This window comes from Symphalangus syndactylus, chromosome 4 (genome assembly GCF_028878055.3).
Source record: "Symphalangus syndactylus isolate Jambi chromosome 4, NHGRI_mSymSyn1-v2.1_pri, whole genome shotgun sequence".
NCBI lineage: Eukaryota > Metazoa > Chordata > Mammalia > Primates > Hylobatidae > Symphalangus > Symphalangus syndactylus.
The window spans coordinates 126,916,242-126,930,004 of record NC_072426.2 but is presented as its reverse complement, the minus strand read 5'-3'; the positions used below and the strand labels follow the sequence as shown (position 1 = coordinate 126,930,004).

The following is a 13,763-nucleotide window of genomic DNA, read 5'->3' as shown; positions in this document are numbered from 1 at the left end:
GTTAAAGTAAGTTTTCTGTGATGTATATTTTATATATACATGTTTTTAAGCTGGCAAAGAGGGAGAGAAGGATAAAGACTTGGATTCTGGTCACGACAGCCACTGATCAGTTTTACAGTCAAAGTTAAGTCTCTTAAGCTGCCTGTGCCTTAGTTTTCTTATTTATAAAATGAATACAATCCCAGCTTCCTTGCCTCTCTTGTTTGACAGTTATAAAGATGAAAACAGAACAGATACAAATGTAAAGCATCCCCACCAAAGGACACACGACTATTTCATGGAAGGTCCTCCCTGCTACAGTGAATGCCCGCCCTGCCCGTGTGGAGCAGCCAATCAGCAGAGGAGCCAACAGCTGATTAATCAGATGGCAAAAGTGGGTGCTGGGAGGAACCTTTTCTGAAAATATGTTTTCTTCCATATTTCTTTTAAGTGATTTCATAAGTATACTTCTTCTATCTCTTATCCCACAATAAAGGCAAATGAACTTCAACCCCACAATAACCGGCCTGTTTTCTAATTTGAAACGATGTATTTCAGTACCTTTTTCTTTTTTCTTGAGCTAAGAATCCCTAACGATACCTCTGAAATCTGAGAAGTCTAGACGACCATAGGGCAGAGCAAATATTTCCCAGCAAAGCAGGCTGCAGGCTCTGGTAGGATGGACACCTAACCAGATTATCAGCAGAGGCTCCAATCCAGCCCTTCTGTGGGACTCGAGGCAGGGAAGGTCTCTCACCCACAGAAGGAAAGGAACAGTCAAGTCCCCTCTGACTCTGAAATTCTGAGGCTACAAATTAAACTCACTCAAAGCAAGATACATAAAGTTTTCAAATAACACTTACCAGGTAAACATACTTTTATTTGGTTAACAGAAAATTATATAAATATTTTGTAACCATAAAAATGCCAGGCAAGCAAATGGCACACACCTTGTAAAGTAATGCAGGCTTTTATGGTTTAAGTACAACCAGGACATATTAGGTCTTATACTTTCAGAAAAAGGTGCTCTATCCCAAAATTAAGGTTATATTCTCCAAATGTCACAAAATGAATACAGAAAATAAATCCTTTGGCCAGACTCATTACATAAATAAAATAAAGCATCACAGCATGTTTTTAATGCTTTTGGCTGTGATGGAAATACAATGGCCAAAGTCAGATCCAGAGACAAAGCTGATCACTATCAACTGCTTCCTTTAATAACTGGGAATAACTTAGAGTTAGTGAAGAATCTGAATCAAAGGCTACTAAGGCTATTTCCCAGGAATTTCTGTCTCTATAGGACAGTCAACTATTTGCCTAAAGGGTTTAGATCGACTTCATTTAGAGGACTGCTGGGACACAACTTTCAGATCCCTTTCAAACCTGTGCATTTCTGAACCAAGAGCATCTAACAGCAGCCCTGTGGAATCATCATTACCCTCCATTTCCTACCTCATCAAAATTAAAAGTCATTCTTTAGCAGAGATCACCTTTGAAATTTAATTCCTTCTAAAACACAAACTGGCAATTAGATATCCACAAAGGAAAACATCAAGCACTGTGAAACAGTAAAGCAGACAGCCAAAAGCAAGGCAGGCAGGGTCCGTACCAGAAAAAGAAAGCATAAGAAGAATATCCCTTTGGATTCTGGAAGCCATAAGTATGAAATACAATACAGATATTTGCCCCCAAAAATTAGGTGCCATTAATCTCCTGGTGTCCTAATTTCTGAGAAAATGGATTTCCTTAAGTTTTTTTCAGGCCAAGAATATAGTACTAAAAGTATTAGTCATCGAAGTTTCTTAGGAAGGATCCAAATTTAATAGCCAGTACAAAACCATCCCCAAAAAGTAATAATGTACAGACTTTTAGAAAATTAGTAATGCCTTCTGTGGGGCCAAGAATCAGGACAAACAATAAAATGAATGTTAACAACAAGTTCTGCAGTGACTCTGAGAAATTCTAACACGAAAGTATTCAAGAATATGGGATACCAAATACATACGTCATTTACAAATGGGGTCAATCCATGCAATATGGTTTGGTTCCGTGTCCCCACCCAAATCTCATGTCGAATTGTAATCTTCAGTGTTGGAGGCGGGGCCTGGTGGGAGGTGATTGGATCATGGGGGCAGACTTCTCCCTGGCTTTTCTCATGATAGTGAGAGAGTTCTCATGAGATTTAGTTGTTTAAAAGTGTGTAGCACTTCCCCCTTCACTCTCTCTTCTTCCTGTTCCACCACGCAAGATGTGCTTGCTTCCCCCTCACCCCTCCACCATAACCGTGTTTCCTGAGGTCTCCCCAGAAGCAGAAGCCTGTACAGCCCACAGAACTGTGAGCCAATTAAACCTCTTTATAAATTATCCAGTCTCTGGTATTTCTTTGTGGCAGTGAAAAACAGCCTAATACACCAGGTCATCCTATTAAGCCTGCAACTTCCCCATGACCTCACTGAGTAAGAGTGTTTGTACCACAGTTAAAAATCAAAAACAAATGGAAAGAACACTAATAATAATAAAGTGGGCAGGAGAAGACGTTGGGAGGTGAATATGTTAACGCCCTTCACGGTGGTAATGGTTTCACGATGTATAGTTATTCCCAAACTCATCAAGATGCATACATTAAGTATGTACAGCTTTATAGGTCAATAATTCCTTTAAAAAGTGGTTAAGAAACAGAAACAAACGGAAGAACGAGAAACAAGTGATCTCCTCAGTAACTTGCTTAAAGTTGTACTGTCTCGAATCTAATCACAATCACGTGGTCTGTTTTGAATAAACCATTAAATCTTCATTTCAAGTTAATAGTATCTGTAAGTAAATGGGAACATTTTTTGAATTTCTGCAAATACCAATAATTTCAGAAAGGTGAGGAATCTAATTCAGTGAAAACTTTCAGGTACTGTTAAGCTCAAGGCTTAAGCTATTATCAAATTTTCAGGTAGAAAGCCGTGAAACAGTTTGCCCACTATTTCTCCTTGGTAGTGCTGCGGCCAACCATAGCTTGTCTTTAGCCATAATTCTAAATCTACATTATTTTGATCAGACAGTGAAAATGGTTACAAACATTTAGAAAGAACAATATTCACAAGATCATTTACATTACACATAAAGCCCCACTCTTGTCAGATGACCAAGAGGTTCTGGAACGTGTAACAAATGTTTGACAAGTTTAACTGTTTGATAGTTGTTTGACAAGTTGATGCCAAAAAACAAGTGTAGAAAAACAGAGCCTTAAAGAATGTCAGCAGACTTTATTTCTATTGAGAATTTTAATTAATTATTTACTACAGGCCTCTCCAAAGCAGGCAGGGGAAATGGAGTAGAAAAGGGATAGACCCTTTTTCTTTTCATTTTTTGTTTTTGCTTTTATTTTTGAGACAGGGTCTCACTCACTGCCCAGGCTGGAGTGCAGTGGCACAATCACGGCTCACTGCAGCCTTGACCTCCTGGACTCAAGTGATTCTCCCACCTCAGCCTCCCAAGTAGCTGGGACCACAGGCCCATGCTCATGTACCACCATGCCTGGCTACATTTGGCTACTATATATATATAAATATATATTTCTTTTGGTAGAGATGGGGTTTCACCAGGTTGCCTAGGCTGGTCTGGAACTCCTGGGCTCAAGTGATCTGCCCACCACGGCCTCCCAAATAAGACACATTTTCTTATTTGTGTCTTATTCTTGTATTTATACTTACAAAATATTCTGTTTCTCGATGACAAGTATGTAGTCAAAGCCATTCATACATACCCTAGAACATTTTCTTCTCACACAATAAGCTACACCTGGGGGTGGGGGTGGGGGTGGGGGTGGGGGTGGGGGGGAAGCCTCAGAATAGAAGGCAGATTCTTCAGATGCCTCCAGGAGTTCTGATAGGTTAGGAAAATCACTTAAGGTATTCTTAAGAGGTGGGACTGTCCCTGCCTTTCCCTTTTTCTCTTTAAAGGCAATCTTCTGACTAGAATGGTTTCTACAGACCATTTGTATACTTTGGGAGAAATGGCTAAAATGTGGCAAACACACTGAGTGAGTTCCCATTCTGCTGGAATCCTAACTGCCAGTCACACAGGGGGCAACGTGACTGGCACTTAGGATTCTCAGCTATCAGGCAGGTTGAGCCCAGCTCAAAGACCAAGCTGTTTTCTTCAGATTCTAGAAAAGATCTTACAATGGAAACAGCACACATTTCACAAAGTAAAATACTTTTCAAAACTAGCAAAGAACTAATGCTCAAAGCTGGAAGAAACACTTGAAGGTTCTCATATATATGGTTTTCTCATTCTCAAGTATTCTTTGCACTTGTGACTTACCTGTCAATTATACGCCTGTTTATCATTTGCCAAGTTATTGCAATGCTTTCCTCTGAAATTCAGCAGAGCCCCAAACCCTTAATATTACTAAAAAAAACTCCAAACCCTCCCTTCAGACTATAATTATCTTTCCCTAGACTTCTCAGTCCTTTCTTATTTTTAATATTTTAAATTCTTGAACAATTCTAAATTGTACATGTATAGCAGGCAATTTATTCACTTTTTAGCATCTCTGATATTTTCCTAGGACAGTGCTGTGAACATACAACAGTCAGAACAAAATGCATCTCCATGAACAAACTTCCCTGGGAGGAATCTCCTGCTAACATATTACTTCTGTAGACAAGTAGAGGACTGTGAATTAGCACCTCTGAATTTGCTGGTCTGAACATGGTGGAAAGCAAAAGTTCTTTCCTCAGCTCTTGTTTGATCTGATCAACAATCACTCTGGTACCACTTAACATGCTGCTGATCCAGCCAAACAGTATTTTTAAATTCTCGCAGTGAAAGATTTGTTGCCATTTAAAACATTATAAGCAAACCAGTAATCTGTACAGGAAGGAAAGATTCTGGGCAGGTTTACCATCTACAATAATACAGGCAAACCCTATGTTTCCAGACTCCCATATTAAATTTACTCATGCTTATTAAAGTGTTACTACCTGCTAATCTTGGCTCAGCTATTGGCACTGAATGTCAAGTACTGGACAGGAGGATCCTGAAGAAGAATTCAAATCCTCTGACCTACTCTGACACTACATTTCTCATTCATGCCTTTATATTTCAACTGCTTTAAAGTATTAAGATATAGAAGGTCCCTCCCATCCATCTACCAGTCCCTCCCATCCATCTACCACACTGCCACGGGCATTGCATCTTGCAGGCACATATCTCTTGTGGGCACAAGGGATCACAGAAGAAGCACTTCTGGAGGGAGGATTCCTTCAAACGACTCTAATTTCAATTGTGTGCAACGTCATCCTATGTCAAAGACTGTGCTCAAGCCTAAAAGACTCACATAACAGGGGAAATGTGCAACAGGGCTCACTCCATAATTCACCTTTTCACAAATGTTTTGTATTCTAGGCCCCAGAGAGCGCCTGGGAGAGAAACAGAATAAGACACCCAATCACCCCATCATAATACATCCACAGACAAGGTATGCCATGGTTTGATTTGAAGATCTGGGTGAACTGCATTACCAGGGGGCATACGCACATGCCAGGTGGAAGAGACACAGGGCACAGTGTCCACCCTGCAGACATTAGTCCACTTCAGGCGTGCGCACTACTGCCAGGGGAAATGGTACAAACGGGTTGGACTAAATGCACCAAGAATGCAAGTGTGCAGCTGCCTAGACCACGTTCCCCTCAGAGGACTCCAACTTTCTTTTAAATTAGAAATGTCCTTACACAGAACATTTAAAATTCAGTTTAGGATTTTCACCAAATGCATAAAGCTCATCAGAAGTAGTCAATCCATAACACTTCTGTACCTCTTCTCCAATATTAAGAAGTGAAAAAGATGAAGTTATATTTAGATGCTTCAAATAAGACAAAAGGTGACTGAGTTTTCCAGATTAAAAATTGTCAAAAATCTGACCATAGGCCGGGAGCAGTGGCTCACGCTTGTAATCCCAGCATTTTAGGAGGCCAAGGCAGGCAGATTGCTTGAGCTTAGCCTGGCTAACATGGTGAAACCCCACCTCTACAAAAAAATACAAAAATTAGTTGGACATGATGGCATGTGCCCGTAAGTCCCAGCTACTCGGGAGGCTGGGATGGGAAAATGGCTTGAGCCCGGGAGGTGGAGGTTGCAGTGAGCCAAGACTGCGCCACTGCACTCCAACCTGGGTGATAGAGCCAGACCTTATTTCAAACAAAACAAAACAAATCTGACTATAACAGGTACAGAAATATGTATATTAAAATGGTCAGGGTGGACAAAAAAAGAAAATAAATAAGCACAGGCCCTTATGCTAGAGGCCAAAGGGATCTATTAAAGGATAATGACAATTCTCAACGGAGGTCATCCTCCTAGTGTACTTTGGCTTGTATTTTCCTTAACTGTTTTTGCTACATGAGAACATCTGTCTTCTTTTAAAAAGGAATACAATGAGAGAAGAACCAGGGCCAAGCAACCTGAGATGGTGGCAGCTGTTAAATAAAACAGCTGAAGTTTTGTTCAGTCGGAAACATTTCATGGGCTGATTAATTTTTACAAATAGTCTGAAAATCTGAGTTAAAAAATAATAATTTAGGCCAGGTTCGGTGGCTCACACCTGTAATCCCAGCTACTCGGGAGACTGAGGCAAGAGAATCACTTGAACCCAGGAGGCGGAGGTTACAGTGAGCCAAGATCACACCACTGCACTCTAGCCTGGACGACAGAGCAAGATTCCATCTCAAATAAATAAATAAGTAAATAAATAAAATTAGAAAAAGGTGTCCATGTCATCCCAACAAGAAAATATGATATTCATAGTCTTCTAAACTTATGTGCTAAAACTTAAACCTCTTAGTCACATTTTAAAAACCTGAGGTCTTGTCTTGAACTTTTCATTTTATTTGTCTTTTTTCAACATTTAAACCTTTGCTAAAACTAAAAAACTCAGCATCCACAATTAAAACTAACGGTCACAGGTGAAAACAAATTTCATTAAAAACAGACTGGGGACAAACAGGAGAGAATTATCAAAGGGGATGAACAGATTACCATTATTTTTCCTGGAAATTTCTGGCAAGTCTGGCTGGTGGTACTGAGGTGAGTTTCTTGGTAAATGGTTTTCAGGTAGTTTCTTGGAGGTCTTCAGTGGACAGAGCTCCCGTTCCTTGAACTCGGCTGTGTTCTCTGAAGTTTTAATGTCAGTTTCCTTAGGAAACATACATGTTTGTATTCCCTCCTTCATATTACATTCTGAAGAAGGATTATTGAAAATAATTGTGTTTTTCAGTGTGTTTTCTTCTTTATTCAGTAAGTTTTTGGGAAGGGTTAAACTCTTCTGCAGGTTGACATTAATGCCACTTGCATATTTGAGGCTGATCCAGTTCTCACCCATGGCATCAGTGCAAATGTCCTCTTTAGCAGCAGGCAGTGAGCTGCCCAGGGGTGAAGTCTGTTTTTCCTCAGTAGTCGTGCTGGTGCTGCTGGCCACAGCTGTGCTGGTTTTGTGTTTACTGTAATACACTGAGCATTTGTGCTTCTTCTGAGAATGACCATAGGTGGCTGGGCTCCTCTTTGCAGCATTCTGGATCCTGCTTTGGGGAGTGTTCACTGGAAGGCAGTTCTTCCCCCTGCCTTTATCAGAGGGGCCATATGTATCGAGAAAGTTCTTGCAATTGCTTCTGAATTTAAGAAGAAAAACATTTAGCATAGAGGCAAATCAAATCAAACTCTACTTCTCCGCTTCCATATCCATGAGAAAAGGGTAGCAATCAGTACTGAGTGTAACTTCTACCTTCCCTTCTTCTAAAGCTCCAAGAGTTTTCTGCCAATGAGAATACCCATCAACTAAGTCCTTGCATGGAGACTATCTCATAGTAATAATGCGGCAGCTGTTCACATAATGACTTAAAATTTTATGAAAGCAAATGTGGAATCAAAATTTATGTTTACTTAAAATTAAATCAGAAATGAGTAATATCAAAAGTGAGAAACCGCCCCCGCTCCCAACCACACTATAAGAATTCTTACTTGTAAGAATGGGGGCTGATTACATCCATAGGACCATTGTTCTGCTGTGAAGAGGAGCTAGCATTTTGCCTCTGTCTTGTTTTCATGAATTCCATGAGAATGTACTGTGCTTGTTGGAAGGCTATTAAAATCACACCCAACAGGGACAAACTGAGGAAGAAAGCAACAAGGTTCAGTATCGCATGGTTCTGACTGGCATTCAAAAGACTAGTTTCATTACAGAAGAGTGGGGAATGATTTACAAAAAACATCTGAAGATGCAGTATTAAAATTCCCTAAGATTTATGACATAATTTCTGATGTTCCTTAAAGATTAAAAACACACACAAAAGTTACCAAAATTATGCATATTTATAAATTTGACATTACAATTCCATTTTTATGAAATCACTCAAAAAAGGTCATTCCAGTCTCCTAATCTCAAATCATCACTGCATGAGCTAACACAAGTAATTAACATTCATATCATCCACCATGACTGCCTATGAACATACTATATATGGAGCACAACTGTCTATGATACTTCTAGGTCCTATGACTCTCTTACGATTAGTTTACTATAACCTTAAAGTGTACCAGTGAATATTTCATGTATATCACAGTTCTCGAAGCAATAACAATTCCACTCAATTCACATATTTTGACTACACTCGGTCAGTTTACGTTTTCACACAACTTGCCTGGATGACTTCTCTACTCAGTGAGAGAACAAGGGAGACGGTAGTGGTTTACCTGACAAAGAAGACCGTGAGCCTCCAAAATGACTCCTCCCAGCTGGGTCCTGGAACCACGTCTGCACACAAGGGCAACAGGTGATGAGGGAGAGTCACATTGAGAGTGAAGCGAAATTCCAGGTCCGCTGCGGTTACAAGACTAAGGTCCCGAATTACCCAGGAAGAGGTAAAGTCTGGAGTGAACCTGAAAATAAAAGCATCATCTTTATGAACTTTTAATCGTTTTAATTTTAGCCACAAGGCAAAATAATGACAACATGTCTTACTCCTACAAAAGAAATATTTACATTAAAACAACACAAGATGTCTTAACAATGGAAAAAGTTTTCCTCCTCACATTGTTAAATGCACCACAAAACTGAAATCAAGTTAAAGCCCAATGCTTACACAATGCTGATATCGCGGGATGTGTTTGGGTCCAGGGAAAACTGATGACAATCCAGCACCTCGAATCCATAACCTTGGCAGTTATACCCATTAATTTTCAGAGACGAAACAGTTATAGGAAGAGGTCCAATATTCTCAACTTTAAAGTTCTTTGTAATAGATAAAATCTGCTTGCTGTCTTTCAGTTCTAATGGGAACCAAAAAAAGATATTTAGTATATGTGAACTATAAAATTTATTTAAAATAATTTATTGGATCGATATTTATTGAATAAACCAAACCATGATCTACATTACTAAAATGCGAAAAAAAAATCCAACATAAGCTCAAAGTATGATTTCTACCTAATTTCTAGAACAATTATAGATTCTGTTCTAGGATACAACAGAGATACTTAAGTAGGCAAGACTTTTCTTACACGAAATGCTCTACCAAGACACAAAAAGTAACCAAAATCTCTTCTTTGGTCCTTTACTTGTTAAAGGTTAAGGTTAAAAGTTGGTTCTTCTCAAAAGTCAAATAGTTTGATTTACTATAAGCCACCATATGCCCCATGCCCTGTAATTTTCACTCACACTGAACCAGGCACCAGTTAAGAGGATGTATAAGTGCTTCTGTATAAATCCATCACAGCTGCTAGAAACAGTTCAAACATGTGCTATACTATTACGAGAACACATTTTATATTGAGTTTGAAAAAAGAAAGGTTATGACAATTTTTAAATATCCTTGTGAATTTATAACACGCAAGCTGTCCCATATAAGGACTAAAATTTTATCTGGTTCTACAGGTGTTTGTTTGTTTTAGAGACAGGGTCTCACTCTGTTGCCCAGGCTGGAGTGTAGTGGTGAGATCATAGCTCACTGCAGCCTTGAACTCCTGGACTCCAGCAATCCTCTGAACTTAGCTTCCCAAGTAGCTAGTACTACAGGCACACTCTACCACAGCCAGGTAATTGTTTAATTTTTTGTAGAGATGGGGTCTCACTATGCTGCCCAGGCTGGCCTTGAACTCCTGGGCTCAAGCAATCCTCCAACCTCAGAAACCTACAGTGCTGGGATTACAAGGCATGAGCTATGGCAACAGGTCTGGTTCGATAGTTTTTATATTACTTCTTAATTCTATCATTCAAAGTCAACTCTAAATAACCGAATGAATAAATGGAATAATAAATATCGTAAAGAAGAATTCTGAATGTAAAATTACTAACAAATCTTTTTTTTTTTTTTTTTTTTGAGACAGTCTTGCTCTGTCACCCAGGCTGGAGTGCAGTGATACAATCTCAGCTCACTGCAACCTCTACCTTCCAGTTTCAAGCAATTCTCTTGCCTCAGCCTCCCAAGTAGCTGGGATTACAGGCATGCGCCACCACGCCCAGCTGATTTTGTATTTTTAGTAGAGACAGGGCTTCACCATGTTGGCCAGGCTGGTCTCAAACTCCTGGTCACAGTGATCTGTCCGCCTCAGCCTCCTGAAGTGCTGGGATTATAGGCATGAGCCACCATGCCTGGCCTCTAACAAATCTTTTCAAACTCAGTGCCCATTTAGTATAGTTTTCTAAAACAAACAAACAAACAAAAATCTACTCAGACATTAAAATAGTCCTACAAATTATCCAATGGTTTCACCAGTCAGGTTTCTCTGTAGAAAACAGTTACACTAAAATGCTGTGTTTTTATAAAATTAAAAATAGTAATAGGAAAATAAGAATTTACTAAAAGCATATTACATTGTTTATTTCTGTTTCAGTTCCTGAGGAAGTTGCTGAAACTAACATAAGTAGTTTAAAAGCATTTCGTTTAAATACATGCATAATTTTAAAATTTTCTAGTGCAACATGTTAATGTATTTCTAAATCTGCACTGTCTGATACAGTAGCCATTAGACACATGCAGCTATTTAAACTTAACTAAAGTAAATTTTAAATTAACTTCATCAGTCACACCAGTTATTTTTTTGATTTTTTTTTTTTTTCTGAGACAGGGTCTCACTCTGTCACCCATGCTGGAGTGCAGTGGCATGATCGTAGCTCACTGCAGACCATATCTCCTGGGCTCAATCAATCCTCTCACCTCTGCCTCCTGACTAACTGGGACTACAGGCATCTGCCACCATGCCTAGCTAATTTTCTCTTATTCTTAGCAGAGATGAGGTCTTGCTTTGTTGCCCAGGCTGGTCTCAAATTTCTGAGCTCAAGAAATCTTTCCACCTTGGACTCCCAAAGTGCTGGGATTATAGGCGTGAGCCACCACACCCAGCAACTAGTTATTTTTAAAGATTTATTTTTTTTTCTTTTTTCTTTTTTGAGACAAAGTCTTCACTCTTGTCATCCAGGCTGGAGTACACTGGCACGATCTTGGCTCACTGCAACCTCCGCCTCCTGGGTTCAAGCGATTCTCCTGCCCCAGCCTCCTAAGCGACACCACGCCTGGCTAATTTTTGTATTTTTAGTAGAGAAGGGGTTTCACCATGCTGGCCAGGCTGGTCTTGAACTCCTGACCTCAGGTGATCCACCTGCCTCAGCCTCCCATAGTGCTGGGATTACAGGTGTAAGCCACCGTGCCCAGCCATTTTAAAAGACTTCTTTCTTAACCACATGTGGCTAGTGGCTGTCTTGGAGGACACAGATACGGAATATTTTCATCATCACAAAAAGTGCTTATTGGTTAGCACACTTTTGATGTTTTCTCCAGTCATCATTTCAGTGGTTTTCTGTGATTAGGTAACTGACAGTCAAATTAACTGCTTCACGTATTTATTTTAAATATTTTAACACTACTCTGATAATTTAGCAATTACACAATCTTTTTTCCCTGTGTATCTTTTTTGTTTGTTTTAGAGAGGGGGTCTTGCTGTTTTGCTCAGGTTGGCCTAAAACTCCTGAGCTCAAGTGATTTTTCCACCCTAGCCTCTTGAGTAGCTGGGACTACAGGTGCTGATATGGTTTGGATCTGCGTCCTCACCAAAATCTCATGTTCAATTCTAATCCCCAGTGTTGGAGGTGGGACCTGATGGGAGGTCAATGGATCATGGGGGTGGTCTCTCATGGTTTAGCACCCTCCCCCGACTTCCGCAATGCTGTCACTGTGATAGTGAGTTATTGTGAGATCTGGTTGTTTAAAAGCTTTAGCTATGTAAGATGTGCCTGCTTTCCCTTCATCATCTATCATAATTGTAAGTTTCCTGAGGCTTCCTCAGAAGCTGAGCAGATGCCAGCATCATGCTTCCTATACAACCTGCAGAGCCATGAGCCAATTAAAACTCTTGTTCATAAATTACCCAGTTTCAGGAATTTCTTTACAGTAATATGAAAACAGACTAATAAAGGCCTGCACCACCATCTAACTTATGTCTATTATCTAAGTTGAGTTAAATATCTAAAGATACCACTCTAATCCAGGGGAATCAATGCATATATGTATATATGCTCAAATGTTTGCCTGATTTAATTATTTGCATCAATACAATGAATTTACTATAAATTTTTAGAATTTAAAAATTTAAAATTTTAGAATTTAAAAATTTAAAATTTTAGAATTTAAAATTTAGAATTTACAGAATCCTTTCACTCTCAGCTTTAATGCCAACCTCCCCTGTCAGAGTGCCACGCATATGAACTCACGTCTACGGCAGTCCATCAGCGTGGACTCAGGCACCTTAAATCGGAGTGAGCCTCCTGCACCAGGAAGTCTTCCACCCACTTTTAATAACTCTCTTGCTCCAAATCCTTCCACGCCAATCATGTCAATAACAGTCAAGTTATTCCTGTAGTGAAAGGAAATACAAATAAAAAGGCATTATATGGAGTCACAAGGTACAATGTACTTGAATTTAAATATTCCCAGTTATCAAGAATATTTTTAAACTTTTTTGAAGTTTTGAAAAAGAAAATCAATTTAAATAGTGTGATATCTTCTTCCATCTCACAGAATAAGGGTGCAGCCACAGGCAAGAAAAGCTGCCACTGCCAAGTACCAAAGTGAGCTGACTGCAGCAAGAACATGCAAACAATGATGACCCCCTTCCAACCACAGCCCACACATGTAGTCTCATATATTTTTCTAATAACTAGAAACCAGGATAGTGATCAGACATTCGAGAAAAAAAAACTGAAGAAATAAACTGGGGGACACAGACAAACACTAACAAATTTAGACAAAATGATAAAACTTATTTACAGGGTGAATTAAGGTGTTTTCATAGTAATTGTAAGAAATGCTGCCTTAGGGATGATACTAGATATAAAATTTAAAATTCTACTGTTTCTTTGGAAGTGAAGATTTAAAATATCACCCCATAAATAACATGTATCTAGTCAGGTTTTTACCAAATAGTAATTCAGACTAGCATGTGTCTTTTCATTAATTGAAATTCCAGGACAAAAAGGTGGAAATGATTTTTATTTTTTTTAATTTTTATTTATTTACTTAGGAGATAGGATGTTGCTCTGCCACCCAGGCTGGAGTGCAGTGGCATGATCACGGCTCACTGCAGCCTCAACCTCCCAGGCTCACACAATCCTCCTACCTCAGCCTCCCAAGTAGCTGGGACAACAGGCAAGCATCACCATGCCCAGCTAATACTTTGTATTTTTGTAGGGACGAGGTTTCACCACATTGCCCAGGCTGGTCTCGAACTCCTGGGCTCAGGTG

General features: G+C 39.5%; 1 protein-coding gene across 9 annotated transcripts in view; it reads right to left on the bottom strand.

Moving 5' to 3' along the window:
- The window catches only part of TMEM131L (transmembrane 131 like), a 171,502-nt gene that overhangs the window by 25,879 nt on the left and 131,860 nt on the right, over positions 1–13,763 (bottom strand). For all 9 annotated transcript variants that reach the window (XM_055276159.2, XM_063638290.1, XM_055276164.2 and 6 more), the window contains 5 exons: positions 12,734–12,876; positions 9,111–9,297; positions 8,722–8,907; positions 7,990–8,139; positions 7,012–7,640 (listed from right to left, as the gene is read on the bottom strand). In XM_055276159.2, the coding sequence (XP_055132134.1) occupies positions 7,012–7,640; positions 7,990–8,139; positions 8,722–8,907; positions 9,111–9,297; positions 12,734–12,876 (1,295 nt within the window). The remainder of the gene's footprint in view (positions 1–7,011; positions 7,641–7,989; positions 8,140–8,721; positions 8,908–9,110; positions 9,298–12,733; positions 12,877–13,763) is intronic.